This window comes from Pristiophorus japonicus, chromosome 3 (assembly GCF_044704955.1).
Source record: "Pristiophorus japonicus isolate sPriJap1 chromosome 3, sPriJap1.hap1, whole genome shotgun sequence".
Taxonomy (NCBI): Eukaryota; Metazoa; Chordata; class Chondrichthyes; family Pristiophoridae; genus Pristiophorus; species Pristiophorus japonicus.
This window is the reverse complement of record NC_091979.1, coordinates 116679019-116700492: the sequence shown is the minus strand read 5'-3', so window position 1 is coordinate 116700492 and position 21474 is coordinate 116679019. Positions and strand designations below refer to the sequence as shown.

The 21474-nt window shown below is 44.4% G+C and overlaps 2 protein-coding genes across 3 annotated transcripts in view; one reads left to right on the top strand and one right to left on the bottom strand.

Annotated features, from left to right (window-relative positions):
* scrn3 (secernin 3) overlaps window positions 1–3899 on the bottom strand; it is a 48278-nt gene extending 44379 nt beyond the window's left edge. Inside the window, exons 1-3 of one of the 2 annotated variants that reach the window (XM_070875742.1) lie at window positions 3412–3899; window positions 2613–2787; window positions 1396–1577 (exon numbers count right to left, since the gene is read on the bottom strand). In XM_070875742.1, coding sequence (XP_070731843.1) covers window positions 1396–1577; window positions 2613–2786 — 356 coding nt within the window. In that variant the 5' untranslated portion in view covers window position 2787; window positions 3412–3899. The remainder of the gene's footprint in view (window positions 1–1395; window positions 1578–2612; window positions 2788–3411) is intronic. The other variant, XM_070875741.1, reaches the window with a different exon arrangement.
* A 41-nt stretch (window positions 3900–3940) lies between these two features.
* The window catches only part of cir1 (corepressor interacting with RBPJ, CIR1), a 96031-nt gene continuing 78497 nt past the window's right edge, over window positions 3941–21474 (top strand). The window contains exons 1-2 of the mRNA XM_070875744.1: window positions 3941–4136; window positions 19678–19772. Of these exons, the coding sequence (XP_070731845.1) occupies window positions 4065–4136; window positions 19678–19772 (167 nt within the window). The 5' untranslated portion in view covers window positions 3941–4064. The remainder of the gene's footprint in view (window positions 4137–19677; window positions 19773–21474) is intronic.

Sequence of the window (21474 nt, the reverse complement as noted above, 5' to 3'; positions counted from 1 at the left end):
ATTAGAATTGTTGAGTCTCGAGGTAACAAAGGCATGGATGAAAGCTTTAATAGCAGATGAGCTGGGGCAGGAGCAGAGACGTACGGTGTTAAAGGTGGAAGTAGGTGGTCTTGGTGATGGAAAGGATATGGAATTGGAAGCTCAGCTCAGGGTCAAATAGGATGCTACGGTTGCAAACAGTCTGGTTCAGTCTCCGATACTGGGCAGAGCAATGGAGTGAGTGGCTAGAGAAGAGAGTTTGTGATGGGCATCAAAGACAATAGCATTGAATGCACCACAAAAAATTGTTCCATCCAAAGTCTTACAGATTACTGGACTATGTAAGAAAACATTCTAAAGAGGATATTTTAATACCCATAAACTAATTCAATTGTACTGCCAGTTTCTTGCTGTGACTTACTAATTCCATGTATTATCTTAGTTGCAAAAAAATTAGTTTTTAATAGTCAGAACGAGCTAAGCATAATGATCTGAAAGTATGGTATTTGCTACTTTTTAGAGAGGACAGAAAAACATGTCACATGAAATGCTCATCTCTGGTGCAATAGACTATAATTTAGGTAATTATTAGTTCCACAGCATGCTATCCTACTCACGGCACATACAAGTTACAGGTTTCAGTTTATAGGAGACTCAGATGACTTATGAAAGCTATCTCTTTGCTTTGAGTACAATCATTGAGGGAAGCAGGAAAACTGAATCTTCCAGAATGATATCCATCACATGCACACCCATGTTGTCTTATGTAGACATATATTCACAAGTTACCATGACTAAATCCCTAAAAACATACAAAAGTTTCTGACATAAAAATATAAAACCAATGACTTTGCATGGATTACAGATGGACCCGATTGTATTTGGTCCCGACATCATGATCTATATTCTGCCCTTGATAGTGAAGTTGCATCTTAATCAATACTTGATTTTATTTTATTAAAGGTTTCCTAAGGGCACATTGCTCTGAACAATTCTCCTCATCCCTGTGACTAGTCCCTCCCCCCACCACAAGCAAACCCTGAGCTACCCTCAAAAGAATGTAGAGGTTGGGTACATGGCTTTTGCCACTCTGGGAGGTTGGTGAGGTTACACTGGATCATGAAGAAGGAAGAGGGAGGAGGGAGAAGGGAGGCTGTGGAGAACAGTGCCAATATGCCACCTATCTTGGAAACACAGCTGTAAGGTCTGCAGTAAGCAACAGCATCACTTTCACATCGGGGAGGCCAACCTAGGAAAGCTCAGAGGAAGCAAGAAGAATGGATAACTTAAATCTGCTGGAATATGAAAGAAAAGCACAACAGACAGCGACGACAGGAAAGTGTTCCAGGAAGTATATATACTGCCAGCTTCTCTTCAAAAGAATCAGTCAACTTGTAGTAAAATAAAATGTCAAACCTTACTAAATCCATGCCCAGAAGTGCTTCTTGGTCATTGGGCTCATCTTTGCCCCAGACTGCTTCATTGCCGATACATACTCCATGTTCATTAGCTCCCATTTCAGCCCCCCATAACCAAGCTGGACGGCTAAGAACAACACCATGTGTCTTTCCAACCTGATCAATCTTTATATATGTGCACTGCAAATTAAATAATAAATAAAGTAAATAATTCATCACATGACTCACAGCATTACTCAACATGGTGTAGACCAGATTACCGATAAATGATTTTTCATTCTGATGGCTTTTTTAGTATTTTACTTGTGTAAATTGTGTAAGAGGTATTTAATTCTTGTAAGAGTTTTGTACTAGGGAGAGTTCAGGCTAACACGAACTAGATTTTAGACACAAAAGATGGCAGTGCAGAGAACCTTTGTAATGTGTGTGGAATGCGATGTGTGGAGCATATTTGCACTAAATATTGGAAAATTAGTCTCCACAGCATGATAGAGAATAAGAAGTTTCTGAGGTACTGAGCAAAGGAATGCAGAACTCTCAGATTTAGGGAACCCCTGAGTTACTAAAACTGGCCAACAGATAATTAGTGTGGGACAAGTATGAAGCAGATACTGACAGCAACCCGGATGAAGATAGTCTTGCGCAACACTACTAGTGTGGACTAAACGCTGAAACGGGTTGGGCTGAATGACCTGTTTCATGCTATAACTTACGTGTACTTCTTTGTATTTAATACTGCGGCATCATCGAGCAAGGGACGGATATTTTAGGAAGTAGGCAATTGAAAGGAAATAGTTTTTGGAACCAGACAGATAGACTGCATAGTATTTTCTGGTCCTGTACACTCCTAGGCTCTATTTAAAAATATATAGCTAAATATCAATGTAAAACTATGTATGATAAATGTTTTGGTTCTGTTAGGGTAGTATTAAACAGAAAGAATACTCCTGATAAATAACAGCTGATTGTTGGAAAACTAAAATCGCTGTTGCGGCAAAATGCTTCAGAACAGAATGCTGTGACATTCTTCCATAACTTTTAAAGTCATAAATCTACATATATATGTTAAATAACATGGATTTTAAAAGATTATTAAGAAAATGCTATTTACAATTTTGCAACATCACTTTGTTCGGTAATTTTTTTTTTTACTTTCTACACTTTTTTAAGACTTCATAGTAAATTTCTGATCATAAGAAGGTAGAAATCTCTCACCTCCACTTTATCTCCTGGTTGATGGGTTGCTGCAGGAAAGAATACAACTTCCTGGACTTCATCAGAAGGCCTGTCTGAGTTCTTTCCAAAAATTATCTGCTTATCAACTGTTGCTGGAGGTAAAGCCACAAATGTGTCGCAAGATGTTGGAGGATACCTGTTTCTGAAAGCCATACTAGGGAAATAAAATATAAGAAAAGTTTTAGTAATTGTGTACTGTTCTGCGCAATAAAACACTTTTTTCTAAAGGGTTCACTTCCATTCAGCTCCTCTTGGCGAAACTGAGTCATCGGTGGTTCTGAACTCACAATAAAATCTTCTTTGACTAGGCCTGACGCTATGAATTCCCAATATGAATTCTGCATTTTTCTGCAGAAGAAAACCTTAACACAAGTCAAACGTTAAAATTATCTAGCAAATGAACATCTGAGAGGTAACATCTGGTTACATTTTTCACCCACACTTTTATCTTTGGTCACCCGGTGTGCAAAGGGGCGAACAGGTTGGAGGATCTACTGGTGGAAATCATCGTGTGCAGGCCCAGGATGTGTGAGATCACTGGCGAGGGTTTATCGACAGCTCACAGCTATTGCAAGCCCGAGTCCTTACCTGGGTGGCCTTGCTGGATGGACATTGTGTGCCTCGACGATAATAAGAACTGAATCATAATTTAATACAACGCACACACTTTCTCTCGGGGGAGCAGTTGTATTTGTGGCATTGACTCAAACCCAGTGTCACTCTATCAGCTCAGAATCCACCATGTAAACTGAATCTTGACAGCCAATAAATAACTTACATTTATATCGCACCTCAAATAATGCTTTGCTTTATGTTTGCTGAACAGGCCTTGGTTCATCTGAAAGTTGGTACCTTCCAACAAAGCAATACTCCCTCAGTACTGCACTGAAGTGTTCGTGATTTAGATTGATATGAACAAATCCTATAAAGTACAAATTCTCTGGAAGAGTGCAGTCTCTTTGACACTTTAAGTAAATAGCACTCGGTGTTTAAGTAGGCTTGCTAGTTGTGTCATTCATGTTAATCACACCTATCATTTCCGGGAAATTCAATTCTGCATTAATAAGAATTTACATATTAGGAATTAGCAGAACCATCCATCTACTTAATCACAAGCCAAGCTAATTATCAAATATCATTCCGGTGTAAACCCCCAAATGTTCATGTCGATAAATGTTTATTTCCGGGTTACCCTGCCACAAGCAGTTAGTGGATATCAACACGTCAAACTACCGTCACTTCTAAACATGAGCGGGGCGGGATTATGCAACGCATCGCCATTAAAGAAACACCAAGATCCCCTCACCTCCTCTCTGACCCGGCAGTGCTCCTGCCCGCTCTGTAGTGCCGTCTCTATGGGAACCCGCGGCTCCTCCTGATCCTTACCCCATTTTTAGGCGTGACGACGGCTGTGAAGCGGTTCCCGTCAACATGGGGAAATCATTCGCCAATTTCATGTGTAAAAAGGATTTCCATCCGGCCTCCAAGTCCAACATCAAAAAGGTGAGCGGCAGCTCAGGGCGGGTGTTGTTGGGAGGGGGCAGCAACAATGTTACTGGGCCCGAGCGCCGCCCGCTCATCGGCGTGTGTGCCCCAGATCTGTGGCAGCTTTCAGCCTGTTTTGCTTTGGTTGGTGCCTGCGCCGTTCGCAGGAATCGGCTTTTGTGGGCACCCAAGAGCTTTATCGCGTATAGAGATGCGTAAAGACAGCAATCTGCCTTTCCTTGTCGTCTTACTCTTTAAAAAAATACTCAACTTGATGAATACAACATAAAAAAAACAAAGGATAACACATTGTTATAACAGTACATTCTACAAACCAGATATTTAACATGGTCTCTCCGCAGTTTTACAAAGTTCATCATCATAGGCAGTCCCTCGGAATCGAGGAAGACTGGCTTCCACTCCTAAAGTGAGTCCTTTTGGTGGCTGAACAGTCCAATACGAGAACCACAGACCCAGTCAGAGGTGGGACAGACATTCGTCGGGGGAAGGGGGGAGTGGGACTGATTTGTCGCACGCTCCTTCCCCTGCCTGCGCCTGACCTCTTCACGCTCGCGGCGTTGAGATTCAAAGAGCTCAACGCCCTTCCGGATACACTTTCTCCACCTCGGGCGGTCTTCGGCCAGGGACTCCCAGGTGTCAGTGGTGATGTCGCACTTTACCAGGGAGGCTTTGAGGGTATCCTTGTAACATTTCCGCTGCCCACTTTCGGTTCATTTGCCATGATGGAGCTCCGCATAGAGCAATTGCTTGGGGAGCTGCAGGAAAAATGCAGGGAGCAGCGCCAGCCCTTATACATGGCCTTTTTTGATCTTACAAAGGCCTTTTACAAAGTTACACACAGGCCAGTGGTTATCTTGGGCAGTAGGATGGAATTCAATAAACCACTGAACCTTGTTTATCTCTGCAAATGCTGTGTGGAATAGCAAAGCAGCAGGTTAGTTCAGTCACTTGGACTTTCCTAAATATTGAAAGTGTTTTTGGAAATACTTGCAGCATGCTATATTAGCTGAATCTTATACATTTGAAGCTATATTCTGTTTACTCAGCGAGCTATCTTCTGTGAGTTTTACCTATTGGTAGCATCCAAGTGTCTAAAATGCTTTGAAGCACATCACACTTGGCCATTCAGCCCCTCAAGCCTGTTGCACCAATCAATCAGATCATGGCTGATCTGAACTCCATTTACCTGCCTTTGATCCATATGCCTTGATAGCTTTACCTAACCAAAATCTATTGATCTCAGACTTGAAAATTTCAATTGACCCAGCATCCACCCAGCAGAGAAAGTTCTAGATTTCCACTCCTTTGTCTGGAAAAAATGCTTCCTGATTTCACTCCTGAAGGGCAGAGCTCTGATTTTAAGATTGTGGCCCCTTGTTCTGGAGTCCCCCATCAGAGGAAATTGTTTCCCTGTATCTAGCCCATAAAAATCATTTTAAACACCTTGATTAGATCACCCCCTCGACCTGCTAAACTCAAGGAATGCAAGCCAAGATTCTTACTTTGTGATCATCCTTAAAACTCACCTATTTGGCCAAACGTTTTGGTCACCCTTCCTAATTTCTCCTTTGACTGATGTTTGGGCATTTTTCTGTGTCTCTGTGAAGTGCTTTGGAAGGTTTTTCTACATTAAAGGTGTTATTTAAATGCAAGTTGTTCTTAGCGTTGTCTAGCCTCAGTGGATAGTTTGTAACGTATTTGCAACATCAATGTTCTAGACATCTATGTCAACACAACCCTGACACAAAATTAAGTATTTTTGTCCAATTCTAGTTGGTGGCTGTCTCTAACAATCCAATTACTGTGCATATACAGATTTAGTTCTTATAACAAGCTCATACATATTAGTTTAAACTGGCTTTAGAACTGAAGGTTTGAAGAACGGAATTTGTTCAGTAAAGTAAAAAAGAACTTTCATTTATATACTGCCTTTCACAACCTCGGGATGTCCCAAAGTGCTTTTGATGTGCAGTGATGTAGGGAAATATATCGACGACTGAAAACTTTCTATATTCCTCTAAAGATTCTAAAGCAAAGAGGCAAAATTAAAAAGGATATTAGAAATGCTAAGAGAGAGCACGAGAAATTCTTGGCCAGTAAAATTAAGGAAAACCCTAAGATATTCTATAAATATATTTACAGAAGAGAGTAACTAAAGAAAGGGTAGGGCCTATTAGAGACCATGAGGGTAATCTTTGTGTGGAGGCGGAAGATGTTGGTAGGGTTCTTGACGAATACTTTGCATCTGTTTTCACAAAGGAAAGAGGTAATTCAGATACTGCTAATAGAGGAGGAGTGTGATATTCTGGATGAAATAAATATAGAGAGAGAGGAAGTATTAAGGGGTTTAGCAGCTTTGAAAGTAAATAGGCCTGGATGAAATGCATTCTAGGCTGTTGAGCGAAGCAAAAGAGGAAATACCAGAGGCCTTGACCATCATTTTTCAGTCCTCTTTGGATTTGGGCATGGTGCCGGAGGATTGGAGGACTGCTAATGTAGTACCCTTGTTTAAGAAGGGAAAAGGGGATAGGCAGAATAATTACAGGCCTGTCAGCCTAACCTCAGTGGTGGGAAAACTATTAGAAAAAATCCTGAAAGACAGGATAAATCTGCATTTGGATAGGCGAGGATTAATTAGGGACAGTCAGCACGGATTTGTTAAGGGAAGATCGTGTTTGATTAAACTGATTGAATTTTTTGAGGAGGTAACCAGGAGGGTCGATGAGGATAGTGCATACGGTGTAGTGTATATATGGACTTTAGCAAGGCTTTTGATAAGGTCCCGCATGATAGACTGATCATGAAGGTTAAAGCCCATGGGATCCAGGGTAAAGTGGCAAATTGGCTTGGAGGTAGGAAGCAAAGGGTAATGTTTGATGGATGTTTTTGTGACTGGAAGGATGTTTCCAGTAGGGTTCCGCAGGGCTCAGTATTGGGTCCCTTGCTTTTTGTGATATATTTCAATGATTTAGATTTGAATATAGGGAGTATGATTAAGAAATTTGCAGACGACACTAAACTTGGCTGTGTGGTTGATGAAGAGGAAAGTCATGGGCTGGAGGAGGATATCAATCTATTGGTCAGATGGGCAGAGCAGTGGCAAATGGAATTAAATTCAGAGAAGTGTGAGGTGATGCACTTTGGGAGGGCTAATAAGGAAAGGGTATACACATTAAGCGGTAGGCCACTTAATAGTGTAGCTCAACAAAGGGACCTTGGAGTGCTTGTCCACAGATCCCTGAAAGTAGCATAAGGTGGTTAAGAAGGCATATGGAATGCTTGTCTTTATTGGCCGAGGCATAGAATATAAGAGCAGGGAGGTTATGCTTAAATTGTATAACACTTTGGTTGGGCCACAGCTGGAGCACTGCATGCAGTTCTGGTCGCCATATTATAGGAAGGACGAGATTGCACTAGAGAGGGTGCAGAAGAGATTTACTAGGATGCTGCCTGGAATGGAGAATCTTAGTTATGAGGACAGATTGGATAGGCTGGGTTTGTTCTCATTGGAACAGAGGAGGTTGAGACGAGACCTCATTGAGGTGTACAAAATATTGAGGGGCCTGGACACAGTGGATAGTAAGGGTCTATTGCCATTGGTGGAGGTGTTTATTATGAGGGGGCATAGGTGGTTGATGGAAAATTTGGGGGGGGGGGGGGGCTTCTTTAGGCAGAGGGTTGTGGGGATCTGGAACTCGCTGCCTGGAAGAGTGGTGGATGCAGAAACCCTCACCACCTTTAAGGGATGGTTGCATGGGCACTTGAAGTGCCGTAACCTGCAGGGTTACGGACCTATAGCTGGTAATTGGGATTAGACTGTATGACCTTTTGTTGGACGGCGCAGATATAATGGTAAGTACTGCAGGGAATAGAATATGGCCAGGGTGATCTCCTGGACTAGTTTCGTTCACCTGGATGGGTCGGAGAGGAATTTTCCCAGATTTTTTTTCTCCCTAAATTGGCCTGGGTTTTTATCTGGTTTTTGCCTCTCCCAGGAGATCACATGGCTCCGGTTGGGGTGGAGTGTAGATTGTTTCAGTATAAGGGGTGTCGCAGTTGTGTGAGGCGGACTGGTTGGGCTGGGTGCTCTTTGCCTTTCCGTCACTGTTCATAGGTTTATATGTAACCTTTCGGGCTGCTGATCAAGTGTGCTGCGACACACCACGTGGAGGATGATGACCAGTATCGCGTGGATCCGGAAGGAAATCCTTATTAGTCAGGAAATGTGTTGGGGAAACTGACGGGACTGAACGCTGATAAATCCCCAGCACCTGATAGTCTGCATCCCAGAGTACTTAAGGAAGTGGCCCTAGAAATAGTGGATGCATTGGTGGTCATTTTCCAAAATTCCATGGACTCTGGATCAGTACCTATGGATTGGGAGGATAGCTAATGTAACACCACTTTTTTAAAAAGGAGGGAGAGAGAAAAAAGGAATTATAGACCGGTTAGCCTGACATCGGTGGTGGGGAAAATGCTGGAATCAATTATTAAAGATGTAATAGCAGAGCATTTGGAAAGCAGTGACAGGATCGGTCCAAGTCAGCATGGATTTATGAAAGGGAAATCATGCTTGACAAATCTTCTAGAATTTTTTGAGGATGTAACTAGTAGAGTGGATAAGGGAGAACCAGTGAATGTGGTGTATTTGGACTTTCAAAAGGCTTTTGACAAGGTCCCACACAAGAGATGAGTGTGCAAAATTAAGGCACATGGAATTGGGGGTAATGTATTGATGGGGATAGAGAACTGGTTGGCAGACAGGAAGCAAAGAGTGGGAATAAACTGGTCCTTTTCAGAATGGCAGGCAGTGACTAGTGAGATGCCGCAAGGTTCAGTTGCTGGGACCCCAGCTATTTACAATATACATCAATAATTTAGATGAAGGAATTGAATGTAATATCTCCAAGTTTGCAGATGACACGAAGCTGGGTGGCAGTGTGAGCTGTGAGGAGGATGCTAAGAGGCTGCAGGGTGACTTGGACAGGTTAGGTGAATGGGCAAATGCATGGCAGATGCAATATAGTTTCCACATGATTTGCGCCTGATTTTTAGGAGCAACTGGTGGAGAACGGACTATCTTAGAAATCGCAATTCTCCACATTTTTTTTTCTGCAGTTCTAGTCAGGTAGAACAGTTCGACTTTGGAACAGAATTTTTTCTTCAAAAATGGGCGTGTCCGGCCACTGACGCCTGATTTCAAAGTTTCCACAGTGAAACGTACTCCAAACTAACTTAGAATGGAGCAAGTGAAGATTTTTGTAGAACTGAAAAAACCTGTTCTACACATGAAAAAATCAGGCGCAGGTTACAAATTAGGCGTCCAGAACGAGGTGGGGGGGGGGGGGGGAAGGGAAGTCATTAAATTCTACAATAAATCCTTATTTATACTTATACAAATATTATACAAATAAATCCAACCTGAATAAACATTTATAAGCAAAGAAAAGATGAAATAAACCATCTTCCTACCTGTGTGAAAGTGCTTCAGCCAGCCTCACAAGTTCGTTCGTTCGTTCCCGACGGCAGCGGGGGAGGGGAAGGAAGCCGTTCCCGACAGCGGGAGGGAGGGAGTGCGGGCCCACCTGAACGCAGCGGGGGGGGGGGGGGGGGGAAGGAAGCCGTTCCCGACGGCGGGAGGGAGGGAGTGAGTGGGGGCCCGCCCGCCCGAACGCAGCGTGGGGTAAGGGTGGGGGCCCGCCCGCCCGAACGCAGCGTGGGGTAAGGGTGCGGGCCCGCCCGCCCGAACGCAGCGGGGGGGGGGGGGGGGGGGGAGGGGAAGGGAAGGGGAAGGAAGATGTTCCCGACGGCGGGAGAGAGGGAGTGCGGGCCCGCCCACCCGAACGCAGCGGGAGGTGGAAGGAAGCCGTTCCCGACGGCGGGAGGGAGTGCGGGCCCGCCCGCCCGAACGCAGCGGGGGCTGGGGGGGAAGGAGACAGTGAGAAGGCTGCAGGAAGCCTCAGTGCTGATGGCAATGTGCTTTTATTAAAAAATGTTCAAAAATTAAACAGCTACAAAGAACTACAAAAATGGCCGAGTGCCAATGTTTCCTTCACACTGCGCGTGCGCGAACGCTCCAACGCGCACGCGCAGTGTTGCCGGCAGGAAAAAAACTAATTTAAATAGTACCCGCCCCCTCCCACTTACAAAATCGGCGCGAGTGTAGGCTCCACCCCACTGGGTGCCGCGTCAAACAGACAAGGAGCTGCAGGGCTCTCCAGAATCGCGAGTTTTTTTTCCGGCGCCGTTTTAGGCGCGAAAAACGGGCGCCCAGCTCGGAGGTGCGCCTGTTTTTTATCGTGTGGAAACTTGGGCCTATTATGTGGATAAATGTGAGTTTATCCACTTTGGTGGCAAAGACAGGAAGGCAGATTATTATCTGAATGGTGACAGATTATTAAAAGGGGAGGTGCAAAGAGACCTGGGTGTCATGGTACATCAGTCACTGAAGGTAGGCATGCCGGTACAGCAGGCAGTAAAGAAAGCAAATGGCATGCTGGCCTTCATAGTGAGAGGATTTGAGTATAGGAACAGAGAGGTCTTACTCCAGTTGTACAGGGCCTTGGTGAGACCACATCTTGAGTATTGTGTGCAGTTTTGGTCTCCTGACCTGAGGAAGGATGTGCTTGCTATTGAGGGAGTGCAGCAAAGGTTCACCAGACTGATTCCCGGGATGGCAGGACTGACATATGAAGAAAGACTGGATCGGCTAGGCTTATACTCACTGGAATTTGGAAGAATGAGAGGGGATCTCATAGAAACATATAACATTCTGAGTGGATTGGACAGGTTAAATGCTGGAAGAATGTTCCCGATGTTGGGGAAGTCCAGAACCAGGGGTCACAATCTAAGTATAAGGGCTAAGCCATATAGGACCGAGATGAGGAGAAACTTCTTCACCCAGAGAGTTGTGAACTTGTGGAATTCTCTACCACAAAGTTGTGGAGTCCAGTTGGTTGGACATATTGAAGAGGGAATTAGATGTGGCCCTTACAGCGAAGGGGATCAGGGGGTATGGAGAGAAAGTGGGAGTGGGGTACTGAAGTTGCATGATTAGCCATGATATTGAATCGCGGTGCAGGCTCGAAGGGCCAAATGGCCTTCTCCGGCACCTATTTTCTATGCTTCTATGTTTTCGAACTTACACGGTCCAGCTAGACGTCTTTGGTCGGCAACATATTCCGACACATCCTGGCCCTCAGAACCACCGTGCGTGTAGAATCGATATCGTGAGATGATGATGCCGCCTTCTGGTTTGAGATGGTCACGTACCAGAGCACACAATTCCTCATAGTCCTTGTCCATTGGACTTGCAGGCGAGAGAAGATTCTTTGAGTCCACAGATTTTCGGACCGCAAACCGTGAGGAAGCCCACCCTGCGCCTAACTGCATCAGTGGGTTCCTCCATTTTGTTGGCCACGAAGTACTGGTCCAGGCGAGCTACAAAATCTGTCCAGTCCTCTCCCTCCACGAACCTCTCCAGAATTCCAATTGTGCTCATTTTTGCATGAGAAGGTTCTTAAGTTACCTCATCACCAAATGTATGTAATAACTCAATAGACTGAATACTGTAAACAACATGTACAAACCTGGCTCTGCTTTATTAGGGCCCAAAGTGATTACATTACATGATGGCTTGCCTTTTATAGCTGGGCCGCACACATGTGCATACAGCCCAATGACCTCAGAGTGGTGCCACCTGGTGGCTAGTAACCCCAACCATACATATATGATGGGGACGATCCGTGGTGGGGTCGTCCGAAATCTGGAAAATGTTCCTGAATCCGGACTCCCACCTCGGGCCGCCTAGGCCTCGCACCTGCCTCGGGCCAACCCCGCCGCCGCCGGCCCCTCCCCCCCCCCCCCCCTCCCCCTCCGCCTCCCACCCCCCACCCCCCTCTTCCTCGGGCCGACCTGTCTTTCCCCCCCCGCCTCGGGCCGACCTCTTCCGCCTCAGCCTCGGGCTGCTGCTGACTTCGCCACTGGCGACCCCGCCTTGGGCCGACAACCCGCCGCCGACCTTGTCACCACCTCGGGCTAACCCCCCTCTGCCACTCAGCCGCCCAACCACCCCCTCCACCTACCTACCTACCTCCCTCGGCCCAGGCGTTTCTGGACTCGAGATGTCAGAAAGATGTTCCGAAGTCCGAAAGTATACGACCCTGGGCTCAGGCATTTCCGGATTCGGGAAGTTGTAAAGACATTCCGGAGTCCGGAAAAACACAGGAACCAGAGCGGTCTTGAGGCTTCCGGATTCTCAACGCTGTACCTGTACTGCACTGAAATGTCAGTGTAGATTATGTGCTCATGTTCTGGAATGGAGCTTGAACCCATGACCTTTGACTCTGAGGCAAGAGTGCAGCTAGTGAGCTACTAATTAAATGCATGACGAGCAATTATTTTGGAGCTGACTATTAGTTGTGGAACTGACCATCTATTCTGCATTAAAAATGCTGCATGGTCACAGCAGTCCAAAGGTTTTGCACCTGTTGGTGGTGCAGTGAGCATAGCAAGGTCCCATACAAGAGATTAGTGTGCAAAATTAAAGCACATGGTATTGGGGGTAATGTATTGACGTGGATAGAAAACTGGTTGGCAGACAGAAAGCAGAGAGTCGGAATAAACGGGTCCTTTTCAGAATGGCAGGCAGTGACCAGTGGAGTGCCGCAGGGCTCAGTGCTGGGACCGCAGCTATTTACAATATACATCAATGACTTAGATGAAGGAATTGAGTGTAATATCTCCAAGTTTGCAGATGACACTAAGCTGGGTGGTGGTGTGAACTGTGAGGAGGATGCAAAGAGGCTACAGGGTGACTTGGACAGGCTAGGTGAATGGGAAAATGCATGGCAGATGCAGTATAATGTGGATAAATGTGAGGTTACCCACTTTGGTAGAAAAAACAGGAAGACAGAATATTATCTGAATGGTGACAGATTAGGAAAAGGGGAGGTGCAACGCGACCTGGGTGTTATGATACATCAGTCACTGAAGGTTGGCAAACAGGTATGGCAGGCGGTGAAGAAGGCAAATGGCATGTTGGCCTTCCTAGCTAGGGGATTTGAGTATAGGAGTAGGGAGGTCTTACTGCAGTTGTACAGAGCCTGGGTGAGGCCACACCTAAAATATTGAGTTCAGTTTTGGTCTCCTAATCTGAGGAAGGACGTTCTTGCTATTGAGGGAGTACAGCGAAGGTTCACCAGACTGATTCCTGGGATGGCAGGACTGACATATGAGGAGAGACTGGATCAACTGGGCTTGTATCCACTGGGGTTTAGAAGAATGAGAGGGGATCTCATACAAACATATAAAACTCTGACGGGATTGGACAGGTTAGAGGCCAGAAGAATGTTCCTGTTACTGGGGAGTTTCAGAACCAAGGTTCACTGTTTAAGACTAAGGGGTAAGCCATTTAGGACCGAGATGAGGAGAAGCTTCTTTTGAGAGTGGTTAACCTGGAGAATTCTCTACCGCAGAAAGTTGTTGAGGCCAGTTCGTTAGATATATTCAAAAGGGAGTTCGATATGGCCCTTACGGCCAAAGGGATCAAGGGGTATGGAAAGAAAGCAGGAAAGGGGTACTGAGGTTGAATGATCAGCCATAAACTTATTGAATGGTGGTGCAGGCTCGAGAGGCCGAATGGCCTACTCCTGCACCTAATTTCTATGTTTCTATTACCCAACGTCATATGACGGGGCCACCCAAAGCAGAAATAAGTAACCCACTTTTGTAATCAAACTCTTAAGAACCTACCTCTTTGACCCAGCGTTGGGTCACTTGTCTCCTCCTTTTGCTCAGTGTTAATTTTCGTCTGATTATGCTGTTGTGAAGCACCTTGGGATGTTTTACTATGTTAAAGGCACAATATAAATGCAAGTTGTTGTTGCTGTTGAAAAAAATAAATTTTGGGGGAAAAAGTCTTTCGAAAACCTAGAGCATCTTAAGAAATATCGGCAAGATGCTGGACCTTGCAAATCAATTAAAAGAAATGTCCGGTAAGGAACAAGCTAAAAGGCACCCATGACTTGCCATGGCTGAATGCAGCATGCAGCAAGATGGCCATCTGAGCTCCTTGTCAAACGCGGGAATGGACAGTTGCACTTTCACAAAAGATTTTGTGATGAGCAAAATCTCCCTACCCACTACTTTTCAGAGATCAAATTAATTTGTAGCATCTGACTGATGAGCAGAAAAATCACATTCCCATGAAAAGAAGAGAAAACCAAGCCACAACAAGCCAGATCTTGCTCCTGCAGCTTATGAACCCATATCCAAAGACATAAAAATTGCCTGGCCTCTGTTAGCACCTTTACGCCCAGATGATGCAACATTTGTACTGCCCGCCCCCCCCCCTTCCATCTGCTCTTTTCTCCACTCGCTCCTGTTTCTCCCTCTATACTCCCCTACACTCACCTCCACTCCCTTCTATTCCTCTCCTTTAGAATTGAGTAAAATACTTTCTAACATAAATATGTCTCTTATCTTGCTGTTAGATTAGTCACTTATTCTTTGCTTAATAAATTCACTTGCTTTTGGAGATTGAGCGAGGCATATAATTATGTAACACTTAATAGTAATTACAAAACAGGGCTTTCTGTTTGTGTTCCTGGATACAAAATTGAAAACTTATCCCGATCTCAAAGCAAGGGTATATGTTCTCAAAGAAATGGGGATTGTATAGGAAAGATTTGAGAGTGATCTAGGAATGAAAGCCATAATCTAGGTAAGATTTTAAAAAGACCCAACAGCCACATACTAAATAAAAACAGGAAATGCTGGAAATACTCAGCAGGTCAGGCAGCCTCTGTGAAGAGAGAAACCGAGGTAATGGCTGCGATCTCTCCAACTGTGGCGAGTCTGGAGTCGGTGGCATGGCTCCTGGATCCATCCCGCTCTGTGTGAAGAATCTTTAGTTGATGGGGCTTGTTAAGCTGCCCTGCGAGGTTCCTGGCCAATTGAAGAAAGCAGGTCTGATGATGCATCAGTCAGCTGGTTTCCTGAAAGGGACCATGGCCACATTGATTTTGACAGTTGTTCTGTCAGTGTTCTGCAGCATTGAGATGCTGCAAACACCAAGTCGTATTGCACAAAGATGCACGACTGCATCCAGGCTCTCCCAAGGAAGGTTCTCTTCCCTTCCAATGGGCGGAAGAGACCACCCCAGGACACCATCGCAGCCTGGTTGCACATTGCATAGGAGGGCACAAGCAGGGATGTCATCAGGAGGAGCTGGATGCAGTGGCGAAAACCTTTCAATGATCTCAGTAGATCACGAAACGTTACTGCAAAGCCACGTTCAACCTCATCCTGCTGTGCCATTCATTACATCCCCATCACTCATCCCACCCGACTACTTCACATCCTTACTTACACCAACCTACCTTGCACCTCCACCTATCCCTTTCTCTCTATCTACATTATCACATCCCCATCTCACTAGCCACCCCTCTCGCCCTCATCCTTGTCCAATCATACCAACTACCAACACACAAGGGTACGCACTTGGGTCTTTTAGCAAATGTTCATGTAGAGTTTCTGCTAATGTGTTGTCAAACATTGAAATCTTTATTTTAAACACTTTTTGTGTTCCTAGACAGATTTGTGTGAACCTTTGGAAATGTCTTAGTGAGTTGTAGTGAATGGTAAGATATAATGGTGACGAGCGTGAATGGAATGGCTTGGACATTGCAGGGATGCTTTATGGTGTTGGTGTGGGGTAGTACCAACTTGGCGCAATATGTGGCAGCCAGGGTGTACAGCATCCAGTGAAGTAACTGTGGCCATGGTGAGACCATCCCTGCCTCCTGGGCAGCAATGTGGTCGGGTGCTGATGCCCTGTTTCCTGTGTAGCATCAGCTGATTGCTGAGAAGTGTGGTGGTGGTGGTGGTGGTGATGTTGGTGTGTTTAGTGATGGTGTTGGAGCTGATTGTGGTGGGATTCTGAGGACCACGGTGAGATTTTCTCAAGGGCACCGATGCTGATGGAATAGATGATAGCTGAAGTTGAGATGACAGAAGCGATCTGTCCGTGGTGAGAGAAGGTGCTCCAAGGAGGTGACGGTGGATAGAGAGTTCACTGCAAACACTTCCAAACAGCATACTGCTCAAAAGTGCCGCCCAAATCCTGAAGGCTTCAGCTTCTGAGATTGGAAAATGAACAGCTGTGAAATGGTAGCTTTTATACCACTTCTGTCAGCTAGTCAAAGCAGTGGAGAGTCATTGACAAACCCGACAGACGTACCTGACTGGAAGCTCCTGAAAAAGTTAGAAAAATGGTAAAAGCACCTAATAAAATTCTTTTTAAATATCTTTAAAGTACCTTTTAATAATGTTAATTGTCTGGCTTGTGGTTTGGAGTCGGCTCTGTGAACTTTGGAAACTGACAAGGAGGCGGTTATTTTGCTTTGGTCTTCACAGTGGAAGACACAAAAACCATGCCAAAAATTGCTGGTCACGGGAATGTGGGAAGGGAGGACCTTGAGACAATCACTATCACAACGAGGGTAGTGCTGGACAGGCTAATGGGACTGAAGGTAGACAAGTCCCCTGGTACTGATGAAATGCATCCCAGGGTATTAAGAGATGGCGGAAGTTATAGCAGATGCATTCGTTATAATCTACCAAAATTCTCTGGACTCTGGGGAGGTACCAGCGGATTGGAAAGCAGCTAATGTAACGTCTCTGTTTTTTTTTAAAAAGGGGGCAGACAAAAGGCAGGTAACTATAGGCCGGTTAGTTTAACATCTGTAGTGGGGAAAATGCTTGAAGCTATCATTAAAGAAGAAATAGCGGGACATCTAGATAGGAATAGTGCAATCAAGCAGACGCAACATGGATTCATGAAGGGGAAATCATGTGAAACTAATTTACTGGAATTCTTTGAGGATATAACGAGCATGGTGGATAGAGGTGTACCGATGGATGTGGTGTATTTAGATTTCCAAAAGGCATTCAATAAGGTGCCACACAAAAGGTTACTGCAGAAGATAAAGGTACGTGGAGTCAGAGGAAATGTATTAGCATGGAGAGAGAACTGGCTGGCAGAAAGCAGAGAGTCGGGATAAATGGGTCCTTTTCGGGTTGGAAATCGGTGGTTAGTGGTGTGCCACAGGGATCGGTGCTGGGACCACAACTGTTTACAATATACATAGATGACCTGGAAGAGGGGACAGAGTGTAGTATAACAAAATTTGCAGATGACACTAAGATTAGTGGGAAAGCGGGTTGTGCAGAGGCTGCAGAGAGATTTAGATAAGTTAAGCGAATGGGCTAAGGTTTGGCAGATGGAATACAATGTCGAAAAATGTGAGGTCATCCACCTTGGGGGGGGGGGCGGGGGAGACAATAAAAGGGAATATTATTTGAATGGGGAGAAATTACAACATGCTGCAGTGCAGAGGGACCTGGGGGTCCTTGTGCACGAAACTCTGAGTCTACCTGCAAAACATAAAACATTTATCCGTGCCACCCGACCTGGATGACACACCAGACATTTACAAGGCCCTTTTTTTTTTGTTTGTTTGGGGGTTTTTTTTGGGGCACTAAAATCAAGTTTTTTCCTTTTTCCAGTGCCCCCTATAAAAGGAGAGGGGGACACTAAAAACACCGGCAATTAAAACAAATTAAACTTTAAAACGTAAAATCAAATTAAAATTTGGTTCCAAAAAGTTAGTTTGCAGGTGCAGCAGGTAATCAGGAAGGCGAATGGAATGTTGGCCTTCATTGCGAGAGGGATGGGAGTACAAAAGCAGGGAGGTCCTGCTGCAACTGTACAGGGTATTGGTGAGGCCGCACCTGGAGTACTGCGTGCAGTTTTGGTCACCTTACTTAAGGAAGGATATACTAGCTTTGGAAGGGGTACAGAGACGATTCACTAGGCTGATTCCGGAGATGAGGGGGTTACCTTATGATGATAGATTGAGTAGACTGGGTCTTTACTCGTTGGAGTTCAGAAAGATGAGGGGTGATCTTATAGAAACATTTAAAATAATGAAAGGGATAGACAGGATAGAGGCAGAGAAGTTGTTTCCACTGGTCGGGGAGACTAGAACTAGGGGGTACAGCCTCAAAATATGGGGGAGCCAATTTAAAACCGAGTTGAGAAGGAATTTCTTCTCCCAGAGGGTTGTGAATCTGTGGAATTCTCTGCCCAAGGAAGCAGTTGAGGCTAGCTCATTGAATGTATTCAAATCACAGATGGATAGATTTTTAACCAATAAGGAAATTAAGGGTTATGGGGAGCGGGCGGGTAAGTGGAGCTGAGTCCACGGCCAGATTAGCCATGATCTTGTTGAATGGCCGGAGCAGGCTCGAGGGGCTAGATGGCCTACTCCTGTTCCTAATTCTTATGTTCTTATGTTCTTATTAATTTTGGGGAAGTCCAGAACCAGGGGTCACAGTCTAAGGATAAGGGGTAAGCCATTTAGGACCGAGATGAGGAGAGACTTCTTCACCCAGAGAGTGGTGAACCTGTGGAATTCTCTGCCACAAAGTTGTTGAGGCCAATTCACTAAATATATTCAAAAAGGAGTTAGATGTAGTCCTAACTACTAGGGGGTTCAAGGGGTATGGTGAGAAAGCAGGATTGGGGTACTGAAGTTGCATGTTCAGCCATGAACTCATTGAATGGCGGTGCAGGCTCGAATGGCATACTCCTGCCCCTATTTTCTATGTTTCTATGTTTCTATGTTCAAAGCAAGATCTCGCCCCGTTGTCAATCACGGCCATTTTGACAGCGGGCCCGCCTCCAAACCCGCACTTGCAGGGCTGGTAAGATTCTGGCTAACATTTCAGATCGATGACCTTTTGTTATACTAAGCTTACTACTCAACTGCTTAGTTCAAGTGCTCATGGATTTTAACAAATGAGATTTGTTCATCACGTGGTTGAGATTTGTTCACTGTGGTTGACTCTCCGCTGGTGCGTTAAACAGGTCTGTGTAAGCTAAAGCTATCCCTAACTAACATTTTGCCCCTTTTGCTATAAATTCACCTCAACTTGTTCCTTGATTTCATACATGAGCCAGAGGCTTCTCGTCTGTTGAATGACTTGGACCTCGGAACTAAGAAAGAATAATACAAAAGTAATTTACTGCTGAAAATCTGAAACATAAACAGAAAATACTGGAGATACTCAGCAGGTCAGGCAGCATGTGTGGAGAGAGAAATAGAGTTAACAGTTTAACATGAAGTAGTAATGTTTGTTCACACATTAAATACCGAAAATTTAATCTGCATCGAAGTACATTTGGAGGGAAGTGCATGGTGCCAAAATATTTTTAATGACTTTATAGATAGAAGGGAGATAATTAGATGTTGAAAATGTAAGCTTATTTAGTGCCTTTTTTAAAAAAAACTTGGAGTGTGTGTGTGTGTAACGTGAAGCTTTGCAGCCAGCCTAAAATATTTCACGGTTGACTTTTCTAGGAAAATTATGCTGTTAGAATTCAATAATTTACTTTGAAAGTCGCATACTTATATTTAACATTGGATACAAAAAGTGGCATGGTGACTACATTTTAATATGTATCTTCTTTGAGGTATGGATGGCAGAACAAAAAATATCATATGAAAAAAAGAAACAAGAAGAATTAATGCAACAGTATGTAAAAGAGCAAGAAGTATATGATAACAGGTATGATATTATATCTATTTCAATGTTTTTGTTCTGTCTCTTAATAGTGCAAGTTAATCTTTTGCTTTAAATCTTGAGTCTAGGCTTTCCATCTCTTCTCTTCCCACAACTCAGCTGATATGCTATGGAGGATCTGGAATGGATGGGGACAGAAAGCAACTTGGGATGTGCTTTGCTGCTTCCCTGCCTCATGGATATTTTCTGCTGGCTGCGGGGGGGGGGGGGATGATATGATATGATATGATCTGGGCACACAGTAAATATATGCAAATATGGAAAACATAGCCTCTGCTGTAATTCCTGCCATTTGTGCTTTTGGATACTGGGCACCAGGGCTGTGTTATCTTGCATTCACAGTTCAGCAGAGGGGGACCTAGAGTGGAAATTGAAGACTGCAACTGTTCAATGCCACTGTGTATAAGCCCCATTAGTGAAACTGAAATTCTTTGAACCATTAAAGCAGCTTGCCAGCCATCTATTTCTCCCAGTACTTTTCCCCCTCTTTCCCCTGCCCTCCCCAACCCCCATACTGGTATGATTCCTCAACAGAAGTTGGGCGCTTTCTCCCATATGTAAATAATCCCAGACCTGTAAATGTTACTGGGTTCAGCAGGGGATTTTTGGGGTGACCAGAAATCTCACCCCACTGGAGTTGTGGGAGAAGGCTTCGGCCATTATGCTGTCAGATAAAACCAATCAAAATGTAAATTACATGTGTTGAGTTTTGGGATTTGTTTTGAACCATTTTTCCATAGGAAAGATTTGGGAATGAGTTAGGTTTAAGTATTGTGCTTAAAATGAACAGAGTTTACACCGGTTTAATATCCTCTTTTCTCATCACTGAGATAAAGACGGAATTGATTTATTAATGAACCAAGTTTCCTTACTGTTTTCCACAATGTTCGGGGCAATAAGCAATATATTGGCCTGGATTTTGCAGTAATGGCAAAGGGATGGTGCTTGCTGCTGACCTCTAACAGCTGCTCACAAAGATTTAGTGGGCTCTAGAGTGTAGATTTCCTCATTTCTGGCATTAGTGTCAATTTAATACTTTCTACAGGGGATCTGTGGCATCCAGCAACAGGACAGGAAGCAGGCAGGCTCACCAGCTAATCAGATTAAGCAAAGCATGAAGTAAAAAGCAGGGAATATAAATCACATTAAAATCATTGTTCAGAAAGCAACATAAAAATTGGGACATACATATGGGATTAAAGAGAGAAATGTAATTATCTGAACAAAATCTATTTCTGCAATTTTTAAATGTGCCAACGGCAGAAGTTGCAGTCAATTTTATACAGTAATAACAGCGAGCGCTGACAGTTTCCCCATTACTACTACCGAAAATTCCGGGCCATTATCTCACTTCAGACTATCAGTAGGCTATCCACTTACGATGGTGTTCTTGGATAGACAGCAAGTCTGCTGAAAATATACTCTTGGGAAGGAGGTAGCCAGTTTGATTGATAGGCCTATTGGTGAATCCTGAACAGGGACGAAATCAGGGCATCAGTCCTCCCACTTCCTGGGAACAAAGGGACATGTGATATCAGTCAATTAGCTCTGGGAAGAGAGCACAGCCTAGCAACAACAACAACTACTTTTATTTATATAGCACCTTTAACATAGTGAAACTGAGAATGGATATAGAAGGATTGTAAATGTGGCAGAGGGATGGAAATAGGGAATCATGGGAAAATAG